The 16,801-nt window shown below is 45.2% G+C and overlaps 1 protein-coding gene across 5 annotated transcripts in view; it reads right to left on the bottom strand.

Annotated features, from left to right (window-relative positions):
- Positions 1–3,472: 3,472 nt before the first annotated feature.
- LOC100971827 (putative transcription factor SPT20 homolog-like 2) overlaps positions 3,473–16,801 on the bottom strand; it is a 39,921-nt gene continuing 26,592 nt past the window's right edge. The window contains exons 2-5 of one of the 5 annotated variants that reach the window (XM_055106819.2): positions 10,208–10,435; positions 9,880–9,921; positions 9,551–9,757; positions 3,473–9,368 (exon numbers count right to left, since the gene is read on the bottom strand). In XM_055106819.2, the coding sequence (XP_054962794.1) occupies positions 6,892–9,348 (2,457 nt within the window). In that variant the 5' untranslated portion in view covers positions 9,349–9,368; positions 9,551–9,757; positions 9,880–9,921; positions 10,208–10,435 and the 3' untranslated portion in view covers positions 3,473–6,891. Of the gene's footprint in view, positions 16,460–16,801 lie in introns of those variants that run through there. The other 4 variants (XM_055106816.2, XM_055106818.2, XM_055106815.2 and 1 more) reach the window with 4 other exon arrangements.

A 16,801-nucleotide genomic window follows, 5' to 3' on the forward strand; every position in this document is an offset into this window, starting at 1 on the left:
TAAGCGTGGGTTGCTCATCTGTGACACACATCCACTGCACGTGCAACATCCACCTGGGTCCTTCTCCGTGTTGCCCCCATGAAACTTGGGGGGCAGAGGAACCAATGCAAACCTGAGGTTCATGCTTTCTATTGCACTATGAGTAATAAAGTAATTTTTCTTTGACCTGATAGTCTTGTGTCTTCTGCCAGCATGCATGAAACTGTGGCAGGCTAACTGATTAGCTTGCAAGCAGGGTAAATTCTCAGACCCTTCCCAGTTCTTGACAGAGCCCATTAGAAATTATGTGCCCTCTGGTCAGGGGAAGGCAGCCACTGGTCCCATAGGAAGCTGAGTTCAGTAGAAGGCCCCTTCCCCACTCTGTTCCAGCCCCAGCTGATTTATGGTACAGGCAACTCAGAATGAGGTCATTTTTAGATAATTCTGCTTATTTTAGTATAGTAGATAATAGACAACTATAGGGTGTTCCATAGTTCCTAATCTCTGTATATTCTAATCTATGGAAGGGTTGTCTACTGTGATGGTTAATACTGAGTGTCAACTTGATTGGATTGAAGGATGCAAAGTATTGATCCTGAGTGTCTGTGAGGGTGTTACCAAAGGAGATTAACACTTGAGTCAGCGGACTGGGAAAGGCAGACCCACCCTTAATCTGGGTCGGCACCATCTAATCAGCTGCCAGAGCAGCCAGAATAAAAGTGGGCAGAAAATCGTGAAAAGACTAGACTGGCTTAGCCTCCCGGCCTACATCTTTCTCCTGTGCCAGATGCTTCCTGCCCTTGAGCATTGGACTCCAAGTTCTTCAGCTTTGGGACCTGGACTGGCTTCCTTGCTCCTCAGCATGCAGATGGCCTTTTGTGGGACCTTGTGATCGTGTGAGTTAACAGTCCTTAATAAACTCCCCTTAATATATACATCTATCCTATTAGTTCTGTCCCTCTGGAGAAAACCCTGACTAATACATCTCCCAAGGATTTATTTATAAGTATTTTCCTATGGAAGCAATTTTATAAACAGTAGTTATACTTAGCCCTAGTTTTTTCTAGACTAGCTCTCTAAACTTATTATGCAGCTTCAATTTAGTGGTTAAGACAATGAATTTTGGAACCAGACTACCTAGATTCAAATCCTGGCCTCTTTGTTAACTAGATGTGTGACCTTTGACAAGTTACATTTACCTCTCTGTTTCCTCACTTGAAAATTGAGTTAACAATACCAGCCACCAATAGAATTGTTTTGAGGATTAAATGGATAATGCATGCCTTGTAAGCAACTACTTTCTAAGCTGCTATGATAACCATTTAATAATTTGGCCACTAGGTACAATTTAAGCAAACTTGATCACCACCTGTAGTCTTGTTCATATAACATATACTGCTGGGGGCGATGCTTTTTACCTATTTCTTCTGTTTCCAGGGGGCGGAGCTTCCATTAGAGCAACAATTCTTAATCTGGGGTCTGTGGACACTTTCAGGGGACCCATGAACTTAATAAGAAAAAAACCTTACATTGTAATTTCACCTGACTTCTTCTTCTTCTTTTTTTGAGACGGAGTTTCACTCTTGTTGCCCAGGCTGGAGTGCAACGGCACGATCTTGGCTCACCACAACCTCTGCCTCCCGGGTTCAAGTGATTCTCCTGCCTCAGGCTCCCAAGTAGCCGGGATTACAGGCATGCGCCACCATGCCCGGCTAATTTTGTATTTTAGTAATTTTGGAGAAACCAACATGGGTTTCTCCATGTTGGTCAGGCTGGTCTCGAACTCCCGACCTCAGATGATTTGCCCGCCTCAGCCTCCCAAAGTGCTGGGATTACAGGCGTGAGCCACCACACCCAGCCATTTTATCTGACTTCTAACTGAAATGCAGTATTTCCTGCAAGTATGAATATAGACAACAAACTGCAGTATTACCAGTGTCTATAAATTTGTAGCTAATAGAAATGAGATATTTTCTTATGAAATTTCACTTGTTGCAGATATCTCAAAATATCGTTTAAGCTCATCACTACTTCAAAATTATGGTAGTTATTAGTCCCACCGTTGTCTTATTATTTAATGCATTAATAAAGGAGCACATAGATTATTTATCATGAATGTATTTACGGTATATACTTTCTGGGTTGTATTTTAGTGTAATTGGTTTCCTTTGTAATACCATGTATTTTATTTTATGCCCTTAAAAATGTTATTTTGAGGCCGGCATGGTAGCTCATGCCTGCAATCCCAGAACTCCGGGAGGCCTAGGTGGGTGGATTGCTTGAGCTCTTGAGTTCGAGAGCAGCCTGGGCAGCATGGCAAAACCATCTCTACAAAATATACAAAAATAAAAATAAAAAAATTAGCTGGGTATGGTGGTGAGTAGTCCCAACTACTCCAGACGCTGAGATAGGAGGATGGCTTGAGCCCAGGAGGCAGAGGCGGCAGTGAGCCAAGATCACACCACTGCACTCCAGCCTGGACGATAGAGCCAGACCTTGTCTCCAAAAAAAAAAAAAAAAAAAAAAAAAGTTTTGAGAAAGGATCTATGGGCTTCACCAAATACCAGAGGCCTATTGTTGAGGGGTTAAGAAGCTCTTCATTAGAGTAAAGTGGGCTCTCCCTGCCCACTCAGTTCTCCCCAGTGGGAGGGCCAGATCATGGGAGGGATCTGCAGCCCACAGCAGCCCTGCCTCCAGCCCTGCCTGTGAGTGAGGAAGCCAGGTCTAAATTATGTCCTTGAATATATGAGCATCACTAATAAAGAGATATATTGATGTCCAGCTGTTTGCTGGATCCCTCTCTTTTTCAGCTGGTGTCAATCTATGGCAAAGACGTCATGTATAAGCTCCCCTCAAACGCCAACATACAGCAAAATGACAGACTGCCATCTGTCATTTCGTCCATGTCATGGGGTCTCTGCAACCATATTGTGAGCCCCCTGGCGACAGGCCTACGTCTTGCCCTCAGTGAGGCAGTAAAGAGGGTTGTGTGGGAAAGAATGTGGTCTCTGACCCCAGGAAGCTTGGGTCCAAATCTGGGCTATGATACTTTGCAGCTGGGAGATTGTGAACAAATTACTTAAGAGCCCAATGCCTTGTTTCCTCTTTTATAATTGTAAGTGGTTTTTGCAAGAACTCAGTGAGTGAAACAGTAAGAGAGAACAGTGTCAAGCATATAGAAAGAACAGAGGGGAAAAGATCCTATATTTTATGCCTACGTGTTTATCAGGATGCAATGAAAGCAGTTAAGTACATTTTCCCTGCAGATGAAATACTAAAGTCCTGGAGATGAAGAATTATTTTAATTAGATTTTATGGAAAAATATATTTAACGACTTGCAATACTACTAAGACTCTGATAACAAAGTACTCCTCTATCTTACCAGTAAGAATAAACTCAGCTTTCTCTAATCAACAGGTTGTCTTGGTGACATTTCAGGGAGGCAGCATGCAACGAAAACAAATGACAATATTGGTATTAGCTGAGAGGTGGGAGAAATGGAAGTGGGACCCTGAAGACACCCTGTTCACTAAGATGTTACTGTTGCTTTTAAGAAATAAGTTTCTTAGTAGAATTGGGTGTTTTTCCCAAAACAGAAATCTAATACAGAATGACAGCTGTTTAAACTTGTCACTTATAAATAAGTACAAATTATCTGTGCAGATACAAACACCTGGACTTCCTGGGTTGGTCAATACTTTTCTCTTGTAATGTTATTTCTATCATCTCCTTGGTCTGTGTCCTCGCCTCTGACTTGGGGTAGGGCAATAAGCCACGAAAATATTGAGCCTGCCTCTATTAGGTTAGTGCAAAAGTAACTGTGCTTCTTGACATTAAAAGTAATGGCAAAAACTGGCCGGGCGCGGTGGCTCACACCTGTAATCCCAGCACTTTGGGAGGCTGAGACAGGTGGATCACCTGAGATCAGGAGTTTGAGACCAGCCTGGCCAACATGGTGAAACCCCGTCTCTACTAAAAATACAAAAAAATTAGTCAGGTGTGGTGGCACATGCCTGTAATCCCAGCTATTAGGGAGACTGAGGTAGGAGAATCACTTGAATCTGGGAGGTAGAGGTTGCAGTGAGCCAAGATTGTGCCACTACGCTCCAACCTGGGCAACAAGAGCGAAAACTCCATCTAAGAAAAACCAAAAAACAAAACAAACAAACAAACAAGTAATGGCAAAAACCACACTTACTTTTGCCCCAACCTATTTCTCATTCTTTCTATTGCGTACTCATCTATTGACATTTCATTATTCTGTAAATCTAGCTTAAATTACTGAAGGACACAATGAGATGAGGGTTGAATACCATCTAGGTCCTAAAGAGGCATTTTTACTTTTCTTTGGTCTGTCTTCTCCCCCATCTCCAACATTATTGTGGAAAATCCTCCTTATATAGGTGTTTAAATAAATACATACTCTAGGGTTTTATTTCAAGGGTTATATTCTTTTCTCTTCATCATTGTGGCAGTTGCATCCAATTATCAACTGTTTTGAGGATCATTATAAGGAAATAAAGACCACCAAATGATAATCAGAAACAAAACTAAATTTATTTGCCTGCCTGGGAAGGGAAGGTCACATCACTAAAGCACAAATTTGGCTGTTGTCTCCATGTCCTACTTGAAAGAAGCAGCAGGCAAAGGAGAAAGCACACCAAATTTGGTGACATACTGAATTCAGGTCACTGCTTAGCTCCGAAGGCCATGCATAAACTCTTCTCTACAACTGGTCATTGCACTCGTTCGCCTCTTAAAAGTGCAGGCACCATTCCCAATTATGTCCAGGCTGCTCTGATGGACTTGGTGTCACTCAGGAAATTCGACGTGTTTGCTTGAAGTTGGTCAAATCTTTAACAGCATCGGTAGCACATTAGTAAAAGGGTTCATCAAGTAAGATTCACTGGATACCTGTCTCTTTACTGATGTCTTTTGGAATGCCAGATCAAATCTCCTTCTATTTTGTTAAGGCAAAAAACAGAGAAATGTACATGTGTACCTAGAAAAACTAATATTACATAGGGTACCCTTCAAGGTTTTAACAGAGCAAAATATGAGGTGCTAGAACAGATGCTTGTACATGAAAGTTGACAGCAGCTCTATGCACAGCGCCCAAAAGGTAGAAACAACCCAAGTGTCCATCATCAGAATAAACAAAAATGTGCTATATACAAACAATGAAATGTTATCGAACCACAGAAAGGAATGAATTAGCAATACATTTTACGACATGGAAGAACTTCAAAAACATTATGCCAAGTGAAAGAGGCCAGACACAAAAGATCACATACTGTATGACTACATTTACAGGAAATATTTAGGTAAATCCATAGAAACAGAAAGCAAATTGGTGGTTGCCAGAGGCTGGGAGTGTGAAGATGACACGCTAGTGCTTAATGGGTACAGAGATTGCTTGGTGGGTGATGAAAATGTTTTGGAAACAGAAGGGGTAGTTGTACAACACCATGAATGTACTAAATGCCACTTTACAATTGTACTTTACAATGGTTGGTTGTTCTGTGATTACCCCTTAGTTGTTAAAAAAGAAAAAAGAAAGGGAAGATAAAGGGGCACAAAACTTCATGGTTCTTTGAGTCTCACTGGAACAAGGGAAAAAATGAGGGAGCAGAAACAGCTGAACAACTGATGATGATGCATCAACAAAGAGAAAAAGACAAAGAAAAAGACGGGGGTTCTACTTAAGAAACAAGGCTACAGATATTTGAAAAGCAAACCAATAAAATGGATTTTCAAATGTTTCACTAAATGTTTCTTGCAAACAACCTACAAAAAATGTAAATGATTTTATAAAGAGAGCACACAAAACATCCAAAAAGAGCCTTTTCAAAGCCAGGGAGAAAGCCTTGCTCTGTGGAGCACTAGGTGCAGACAGGGCCTTTGAAAGGGCAGGGGACTGTCACACAAGCAAATCTGCCACTAATTCCATTCCACAGCTTTGGAGGTCTCCTGTGTACTCAATCGCAGTGTGACAAGCATCACTGTACTGTACTTTCTTTTCATTTTTCAAAATGAATGTGTAATAATTCCATTCCATATATTGTGCATAAACCTATTAATGTAAATACGATTACACTCTTTCTTCTGAAAGAGGTTTCTCAGAGTTCATAGGTCACATTTATATATATTATGTACAGTGAGACCATTTTAAAAAAGCAATGACCTTCACATCACATGAGACAGCAGGGATAAATCATGAGGACATTATGCCAAGTGAGATAAGCCACTCACCAAGTGACAAATGCCATATGATTCCACTTCCATGAAATGGCCAGGGTAGTCAACTCATAGAGAAAGAAAGTAGAACAATGGCTGCCAGGGACTGGATGAGGGAGAATGGGGAGCTGGTGTTCAATGGGCATGAGTTTCAGTGTTGCAAGATGGTCTTGAGATCTGCGGCACAACCGTGGGGATGGACTTAATACTATTGCACTGGGCACTTAAAATAGTGAAGGTGGTCCATTTTAGATTATATGTTTTTATCACCATTAAACATTTTAAATTGCGCTCTTCTTGTTAAAATATTAAAATTAAAATCTTGTTAAAATATTAACATTGTTGGTACTGCCATTTTATGACTCTAGAGAAATATGCTTCACAAATTTATGCTCAACCTGGTTAGGATTTGGACACTTTAAAATACTATATTAAAAATAATTATATCAACAGCAATGACAACAAAAGGAGTAACTTAAGCAAAACAATGCCCCTTTAGGAAATCACTTCCTGTTTCTAAATAAAAATCGGTGGATTGTGCTTCTGTGTAAAGTGTGTATTTTAAAACGTAAAATACCAAAACATGAGAAAAAAAACAAAACTCAAGTAAAAACTGGGAATTCATGTGGGTCAGTGCTCCCATGCTTTTAAAAGAGAACAAACTACCACAAGCCTCAGGGCGCTGGAGGGGTTGGCTTGCCTCCCTTCCTCTGACCTACCAACTGGCTCCCTGCTTGCACACCTGGATGTGGCTGCACTATCTGAACAGCGCCTGTTGCCAAAAACACTGGCTGCTCCAGGACTCTCAAAGGCTGTGTCTGGAGCTGGATCTGCTGTGGCTGTGGTTGTGGCTGCAGCAGCAGCAGCGGCTGTGGCTGCTGCCCCAAGACAAAGGGGAGCTGGACACCCTGCTGAGGAACCTGGGCAGAGCCAAGCAGACTCAACACAGCAGCCTGGGGCTGGGGCTGCAGACCACTACCTGCTCCAGTGAGGTTCACATTAAGAAGTTGCTGAGCAGGGAAGGCCTGCCCTTGCGTGCTCAAACCTAGTGCGGAAACCTGTGGCCCTGGCTGAGGAGGGTGAGCAGCTGTGGGCTGCTGGAGCTGCTGCAGGGAAACCAGCTGATGGGACTGCTGCTGCGGGCCGGTCAGAACCGCCGAGCCCTGCGGAACCTGGAGGAGTGTCAGAGGCCTGAGACCTTCCGGAGTATTTAGGAAAAACTGAAGGGGTGCTGGAGAAGATGCCTGCACTGCACCGGGCGTTGCATCTGGTAGTGGACCTCCTGAGGACTGAAGGCCACTGCCACTGATTCCTGCAGGAGCGGGGGCACCCCAGCCAGGGGCCTGCACAGGCTTGAAACTGCACCCCAAAACCTGGGCTCCCCGGACTGGGCCCTCCACGTTGGTGGCCTTTAGGCCAGTGGAGCCTGTCCGGACCTGAATGGCTGGGGCTATTTTTACGAATCTGGTGGGGCGCCGGGCAGCTGGACGGCGCCTGCTAGCTTTAATAAGAGGCACAGAGGGCTTCTGAGAATGACTTGGTGCCGCCCCCCCCGCTGCCGCCGCCACAGCAGCAGCAGCTAAAGCAGGAGCAGCAGCAGGAGCAGGAGCAGGAGCAGGAGCAGCAGCAGCTACAGCAGGAGCAGCAGCAGGAAATGGACGCTTAAGAGGGCTGCCTGCCTGTTGTGGGGGAAAATTGTTACCTGAGGAAATCTTTCCTGAGCTTGAGGGAAGTTGGGGGTGGGGAGGTGGATGTTTCTCTCCCTTACCCGATACTGAAGACTGGACCCACACAGGATCAGGCTGTTCTGGTGTTTTCCATGAAGAGAGCTGACTGACACTGGCTGGGCCACTGGAGCTGTGTGACATCTTGCCTGGACCTTTGACTTTGCTCTGCACTGATTCCTGGGCCTGACTCACTGCCCTCCCAGCATCAGTCTCTGACCCAGGCCTGAGACAAGCTGAATGGTCATCTGGGAAGGGCTGCCAGGGAGACTTCTGGCTCTTCTGCCTGGCTTTTTTACGTGGCCGTATTTTACCACAGAGAAGCGGATCATTAAACGACTGCATGATGTTTGGCTTGGTGTCCCAGGCCTGACAGCCAGCTTCCCATGCATGTCTGAAAGGGTCTTCTACCTCCTGGGCTGGCCAGACTGGGAGCTGTGGGTCAGCAGCTGTGACGGACTGATACCCTTTAGCAAGTGTCTCCACATCCATTTCTGAAGGCACGGCCAAATCACAGGGTGTGCGTTTCCACGTGTCTACACAACTTCCTGCTTTAGCAATGTTCAGCTCACAAGGCTGACCTACTTTTCTTTCTTCTTTTTGGCCAGAAGTCGACACTCTCAGCTCAGGAGGAGGTGGACAGTCAGACTGCTCCTGCTGTGGCTTTACAGAGGGCCACGAATACCTCTGGAGGCACTGTTCCATCGGGTCGGTATTCATCTTTTGCTTGTTGTACAGCAGCCTGTTTGCAGTGCAGGCAACTGCTACAGAAGGATCAAGACACAGTGGTTCAGCTGTCTCTAAGATCAGTTGACTCTCAAGCAGAAATTTGTCTTCCTGGCTCCATTTCTCGCCATCTCTTGTCATCGTCTTCACCTCAGGAGCTAAAGTCTGCATGGTTGGACGTAGAAGAATATGCCTGCTTTGGTAACCAGGAGGTTGCATATTACTGGACTGCCTGTAGTCACGAACTTCTACTATGACACACCCACTATGAAAAATGTTAACCGAAGCTTTATCCAGGACATCACCCAAAGCAGGGGGTAATTCTTCTGCATCCAAGTAGTCCAGCAATGCCCTTTCTTCATAAGGCAGCCGAATGGTCTCTGCAAAGGACCCATCTTCTCTCTGGAGCATCACAGAATACCCCTGATTGCCTGGGTATAGATTGACCAGTAAACATGGCAAGGACTCTCTCCTAACAAGCTTTTCTAACAAGTTTACATTGCTTCTCAATTCCTGAGGATTCTCAGGCTCTTTTCCACATTCTTCAACATAAATGTCATAAAGTTTTTCCTGCAGAGTTTTTCCCGCCCTAGGTGAGTATCTCCTTCTAGGACGTCTCTGTTGGGCAATTTCAGTGATATTCTCTGCGCGATCCAGAGCCTGTTCTAAATCTCGATCCATTGTAACAGAAAACAGGGCCCCTAAGAGGAGAGAAAACGCATGTGCGTTGGTGAAGCAGGGTGGAATCACGGCTGTCATATTAATCTACAGGCCCGCAAGACGCCGCAAGTCCACACTGAGTTCAACACGGGCACCTGCCCAGAAACCCGTCCCCAGGGAAGCGCTACCCAATCTATTTGAGGGTTTCTGAAAACATCGGTACCTGAGGGGTCGTCGTCGTGGCCGGACTTCGCGTCTCTGCGGCCTGGACCGGAAGTGAGCGGGAGGGCCGGGGTCAGCTTCTAGGCGCGTCTGGGCACCTGCCCAGAAACCTGCCCCCAGGGAAGCGCTACCCAATCTGTTTGAGGGTTTCTGAAAACATCGGTACCTGAGGGGTCGTCGTCGTGGCCGGGCTTCGCGTCTCTGCGGCCTGGAACGGAAGTGAGCAGGAGGGCCGGGGTCAGCTTCTAGGCGCGTCTGGGCACCTGCCCAGAAACTGCCCCCAGGGAAGCGCTACCCAATCTGTTTGAGGGTTTCTGAAAACATCGGTACCTGAGGGGTCGTCGTCGTGGCCGGGCTTCGCGTCTCTGCGGCCTGGACCGGAAGTGAGCAGGAGGGCCGGGGTCAGCTTCTAGGCGCGTCTGGGCACCTGCCCAGAAACTGCCCCCAGGGAAGCGCTACCCAATCTGTTTGAGGGTTTCTGAAAACATCGGTACCTGAGGGGTCGTCGTCGTGGCCGGGCTTCGCGTCTCTGTGGCCTGGAACGGAAGTGAGCGGGAGGGCCGGGGTCAGCTTCTAGGCGCGTCTGGGCACCTGCCCAGAGACTGCCCCCAGGGAAGCGCTACGCAATCTGTTTGAGGGTTTCTGAAAACATCGGTACCTGAGGGGTGATTGTCGTGGCCTGGGCTTCGCGTCTCTGAGTGCTGCACCGGAAATGAACGGGAGGGCCGGGGTCAGCTACTGCGCGCGCCGTCTGCGCGCGTGCGCACTTGCCGCACACCGCAGATTCCAGGCGCCCCCTGCTTCTCTGGCTTCCTGGGCGCGAGGCTCACTCGCCGCACTTCCGGGTCTGCTTCCCGCGCCGGCACTCGACTACTTGCCATTTCACCTTGAAAGCGTACATGCAAAAGCACGAGCCACTAAGGACAGTATAAACACATCTTTCGTACCGCGCATAGACATCAGTTTCCACAGGAATACCACTGTCGGGAAATCATGGGAAGTTGTCACTGGTCTTGGCGGAAACTTCAACAATTGTTGGCACTTTTGGAATCTCTTGCCATCAGTGGCAGCACTGCTGCTGGTATCAGCCACTGGGCTGTGGAATGAGCCCGCATTAGCAGTGCTTCCATGCCCGGAGATGCCACAGGTTTGTGGCAAGCGTCAGGATTCTTCATGTTGTCGTCCAGTAAGCTCCCGCCTGGGGGTGTTCATGTGGATGCCCCAGTACATGACGTTCATTTACATAATTACTCACCTTTTATTTCTCCATGTGTTGAGTTAGGGCACCTACAGATTAAAAAATTACCTGGTGGGTCATTACATTGTCTATGGATTGCAGGTCAGGATGGTAGAGAGACATGAAACCATTCATTTCTACAAGGTGATTTGCACCTGATAAGGACGAGAACAATTGTCCAGGTGATGGCAATAAATTTTCAATGATTAGAGTAAACTGTGGACCTTAGCTAAGATCCTAAAGATGGATTTGCAGCAATATCATTCAGTCTTAGGTAATTTATGGGACATTGTTTTCCTTTAACTTTGTTGCCTTGAAATCTCCCAGTTTGTTTGTTTTATTGGACAAGATCAATAATGCTTTTCTGGGGAGATCTACTCCATAGCCTGTTTTTCTGACTCATGAGTGTGATCTAAATTCTGCCCCTCCCTCCGCTGATATCCCAGGGTGCATCACACTTATTAGCGAGGTATAGCTGCCCGCCCTGCCATGGGATGGACTCGATCTTCAGCTGGTGAATTGCCTGTGTCTTCACTTGGGTTTCCCCAAAAGCATTCCCGGAGGAGAGGATTTGAGTCGGAGTAGTTTCTTTGGGTGCTAATCCTTAGGAGCATTGGTGACAGAAAGGGGAGCTGAGTCAGAGATGGGAAAACAGACAATGAAAGATGTATTCCTGAGCACGAGCAGCTCCGGACAACGGGTCCATGCTGGGGACCTTGGAAGACAGTACAGAATAAGCCTCAGATTGTTCTTCCCTAGAGGCAAAGAAGCTGGGGTATTTATTCATCCACTTCTTTCTCATTGGCTTAGGACAGTGCTGGGAGCATTATTTCCTGACACTTCTGGTTGCCACATACAGGGGCCACCCATGCTGATGTGGCTTGAGGATGTTCTCAGACAGAGTCACAGGTGCTTGCAGTAAGACTCTGTCTGTGTGTGCAGAATGGTGAGTGCCAAGGGGAGATGGACAGGGCACTCGCAGCATTAGCTACATTTAGGACTGAAGATAAGTGGGAGAAATCGGCCATTCTTTGTTTTTTTTTTTTTTGAGACTGAGTCTCGCTCTGTCACCCAGGCTGGAGTGCAGTGGCACGATCTCGGCTCACTGCAATCTCTTCCTCCTGTGTTCAAGCAATTCTCCTGCCTCAGCCTTCCTTGTAGCTGGGACTACAGGTGTGCACCACCACAGCTGGGTAATTTTTGTATTTTTAGTATAGACAGTGTTTGCCATGTTGGCCAGGCTGGTCTGGACTCCTGACCTCAAAGTGATCCACCTGCCTTGGCTTCCCAAAGTGCTGGGCTTATAGGCATGAGCCACCAAGCCCGGCCCCATTCATTCTTAATTTTGTAGATAATGTGCTATGTCATATATCTGGGCATATGGAGAAGTGAATTTGTATTCCATCCAAGTGAAATGGGAAATTTCATGTAAAGCTTTTTTTCCCTCATGTATTAAAGCCAACAAGGCCAAAAATGGAGGATGTAACCCACTCTTGACTCCCCAGAGGGAAGACCCCAAGGCTGCCTGGGCCACAGGTACACTGGAAGAGGTTGTGAACCTGTGTGTGTGTTACAACATGCATTACTAGGCCTGACAGTGCTTATAATGGCTTGGCCATTCCCTTCACTTGAGCTGCCTAATTACCAGGCCTTTCCACAAGATTAATTTTTTTTAATTCCTCTGAGTGCACACCATCCTTCAGGCCTTCCAAGCACGCTAATGAGCACACTGGTTGATTATAAGAACTTCAACTGCAGCCCTCCCCTGTAGCAGCACAGCAGAGAATAGCACAAGCTGAGAAAAATTCATGGCCATGCTAAGATTTGCTACAGGAATAAGAACATTCAATTAATTGCAAGATAATTGTCCTAATTTACAATTAGCAAACTACTTTGTTCTATACCCATTGAGGTCTAGATCTTTGCCACCTCTTCCCTGCTGCCATTAATTAGAGGGACCAGCAGAGAATTTGAAAATACAGGGCCCAAAGACTGCAGAAGCTGAAGATACCGTTGCCTCCTGGTTAACCCTTCATCACTTGCTCTGACATTTTGTATTTCTCATGTGATCAGGCCCCAGCTATAGTAAAGCAAACCTTAGGTAACATTGTAGCTCTGAGATTGAGTGAAGATCACTTTCCATAGCCTGTTACATCATTCAGTGCTTCCACATCTGCTAAGAGTTGTTTACTGGATTTAAGAGCGTCTCACAACCCATAAGTGCTGCACAGCATATTAATCTTCTCCCTTCCTCTTTTTCCCTCTTTTTCTTTTCTCGAACTCTATCCCCCTTCCCTTTCTTCCACTTGCCCATCCTTTAACCATTTTACTGAAAAGTAAATGAAATTGGATTTTGTTCTGTTAAGACTTTCATTCTGCTCTCTAAGTAGCCAGACCCTAAGACAGGGTTTCTCCCTCTCTGTATTATTTCCATTTGTCATGGGGGCTGTCCTGTGCATTGTAGGATTTTTAATAGCATCCATGGCCTTTACCCACTATATGCCAGTAGCAGCCCCCTCCCATTTATGACAATCAAAAATGTCTCCATACATTGTCGAATGTTCCCTGGGGGACAAAATCATCCCTGGTTAAGAACCACCACCCTGTGGTATCACAAAACCAGGTCTGGAGAAATAAAGCAGCAATCTCTAAACCACAAAACACTTTACACCTCAATTTCTAGGATAGTTCAAATGATAGATGTAATTTTTAAAATGTTATTTTTGTTTTTACTGCAATGGCTGTTATGGTTGGCCCTGAATTATTTTGCTAATGCTCTAAATCTGCCATTGGACCTGATTAATAAAAACAGCCCATGGCCAGTGGGATAGATGCAAACAAAAACATCATTAAATCTTTAGAAGTTATCTTTAAAAAGATAAACTAGCAAAGATATTTTTGTTCGTCTGCCTGGTAAATGTCAATAACCGTTTCCAAATTTTCTAGATTTATTCAACAGTTAAGAACCTTTGCTCATTTCAATAATTTATCTTTGGTCTTCGTTTAGTATTTGTTCTTTCAGGGTATGTTATCTGCCCTTTGTTTTCTTAATGTCACAGCATCCCTGGACTTGGTCTTTAGACAATTTTTCTCTATTTACACTCAGTCATTTGATGACCTGATCTGGTCTTATGGCTTTAGATACCATCTACACCCTAATTGTTTCCAAATGTATAGCTCCAGCCTGGACCTCTCCCCTGAACTACAGACTCATAACCTCAAGCTTCCTATTCAAAATCTCCCCCTGACTGCTGAATGGGAATTTTCAATTTGACATGTCCAAACTGAATTCCTTATCTCCTACCCAAACTTGCTCCTTTGGCAGAGTATCAGTGGGGTTCAATTAGGAATTGGAATCACTATAAGTAATATGGAATTACATTTGCTTATAGTGACCAGACCCCACAAATCATGGGAGACTCTAGGGAAGTAAATGTGTAGAAGAGGACAATTGGAAGGTCGGAGAAAAGTCATTAACCAGGGATCACAAAGGGAAGCTGGTGAAGAAGTCTATGGAGGGCTGTTGCTTCTGCATCTGGGCATGAACCTGATACCACTGGGGGTCAGTAGAGCAAGCAGCAAGGAAGAAAAGCTGGGCATGAAGCACGAGAACAAGGACCATCTGGAACACACAAGGGCTAACTGGAACCAGCGAGGACAAACCTGAGTCTGGCTCTCATTGCCTCTAACCTTGATGATTCAGGTGACTTGCAGAAGGAACTGGCTCCCTTTGCCATGGAGGTGCACAGGCACCTGGCCCAGGACTCAGAAAAGCTGAAGGAGGATATCCAGCGGGAGCTCGGGGAGCTGTGGACCCAGCTACTGCCTACTCCCCAGCTCCCATCAAGGTGAGCCAGTAGATGAGCAACATGTGTGAGCTGCAGTGGTGCCTGGTACCTGACACTGAACTTCAGAATGTAATGGCTGCTGCTTCAATCCTGACTTCCAGATCTCATAAAAATTTCTCTTTTGGCCAGCCCTACACCCCAGAATCATATAATACTCATGATGTTATGAGTCTAGTTCAGGAGACAGGTCCAGAGGAAAGGCAATTCTAGGAAACATAGTTCCAGCTTAGCCAAGTTGACACAGTGCAAAGCTACCCAAGCAGCCTTCCCCATCTCAGGAAGCGACAACTTCATCTTTCCGGTTGCTCAGACTAAAAACCTTGGAATCATCCTCAACTCTTCTGTTTCTCTCTTCCTCCCTATATCCAATAGTAAGTATTTGTTGAATGACATTAAAATGACCTAGAAGAGAAAACACATTAATTTGAAGAGTTTTTGTCTGGGGGAAGAGGGAGGGAGTACCTGAAAGGGTAAGAGAAACGTAGACTTCAATCATTTTTATCTAAGGCTCGCCCTACTCCTTAGCATCAATCTCAGTTGGATCTATCAATTGTAGGTGTAGTTCTTAGAGGTCTCCTCCCAGTTATCACAGGGAGGTTCCTCTGTGATGGATTATGCATGTCCCTTGACTCTCATACCCTGAAATTGCTACCTGTTGGCCATTTCACTGCTCACTAACCCATCAGAGTGTTACCAAAGAAAATAAAAGGAAAGAAGCCATTGAACTTTAGTCAATTGTGAACAAAAGTTTGGTGGCTTAATCAGCCAGATTTCTAGATGAAACCTTTGAAATATCTCTCGATTTAAAACGTCCCGCTGGATGTTGGGGACTGATCCCCTAAGAGACAGGATGGTAGGGTAGGGGGAAGGATGAAGGTTTCCTGTTTTTTTTTTTTTTTTTGCAAGCATCTGACTCCTTGTTTTTCTTTTTTATAGTCTTTCTTAAAAAGCAGTTCTAGGCCGGGCGCGGTGGCTCACGCCTGTAATCCCAGCCCTCTGGGAGGCCGAGGTGGGCGGATCATGAGGTCAGGAGATCGAGACCACAGTGAAACCCCGTCTCTACTAAAAAAATTACAAAAAATTAGCTGGGCGCAGTGGTGGGCGCCTGTAGTCCCAGCCACTCGGGAGGCTGAGGCAGAAGAATGGCGTGAACCCGGAAGGCAGAGCTTGCAGTGAGCCGAGATCATGCCACTGCACTCCAGCCTGGGCGACAGAACGAGACTCCATCTCAAAAAAAAAAAAAAAAGAAAAAAGAAAAAAAGAAAGAAAGAAAGAAAGAAAAAAAGCAGTTCTAGGTTCACAGCAACATTGAGTAAAAAGTATAGTTCCCATCCCCCTGCCCCCCACCCCTTAACCTCCCCCACTATCAACATCCCACACCAGGGTGATACATTTGTTACAACTGATGAACCTACATTGACACATCATTATCAATCAAAGCCCAGAATTTACATCAGGGTTCACTGTTGGTGTTGTACATTCTATGAGTTTGTACAAATGTATAATGACATCTATTTACCATTATAGAATCATACAGAATAGTTTCACTACCCTAAAAATCCTCTGTGCTCTATTTATCCCTTCCTCTCCCTAACCCCTGACAAACATTGATCTTTTTACTGTCTCCATAGTTTTGCCTTTTTCAGAACATCATGTAGTTGGAATCATACAGTATGTGGCTTTTTCACACTGGATTCTTTCACTTAGCAATATGCATTTAAGATTCCTCCATGTCTTTTAATGGTTTGATAGCTCATTTCTTTTCAGTGCTGAATAGTGTTTCATTGTATAGATACACCACAGTTTATCCATTCGCCTACTGAAAGACATCTTGGTTGCTTCCAAGTTTTGGCAATTATGAATAAAGCTGCTATAAACATTCTTGTGCAGGTTTTGGTGTGAACATGAGTTTTCAACTCACTTGGGTAAATACCAAGGTGTGTGATTGCTGGATTGTATGGTAAGAGTATAGTTTTGTGAGAAACTGCCAAACTCTCTTCCAAAGTGACTGTACACTCCTACCCACAATAAATGAGGGTTTCTGTTGCTCCACATACTTGCCAGCATTTGGTATTTTCAGTGTTTTGAATTTTGGCCATCCTAATAGGTGTGTAGTGGTATCTCTTTGTTTTTGTTTTGTTTTTTGTTTGAGACAGGGTCTTGGTGT

The sequence above is a fragment of the Pan paniscus genome, chromosome X (genome assembly GCF_029289425.2).
Source record: "Pan paniscus chromosome X, NHGRI_mPanPan1-v2.0_pri, whole genome shotgun sequence".
Lineage (NCBI taxonomy): Eukaryota > Metazoa > Chordata > Mammalia > Primates > Hominidae > Pan > Pan paniscus.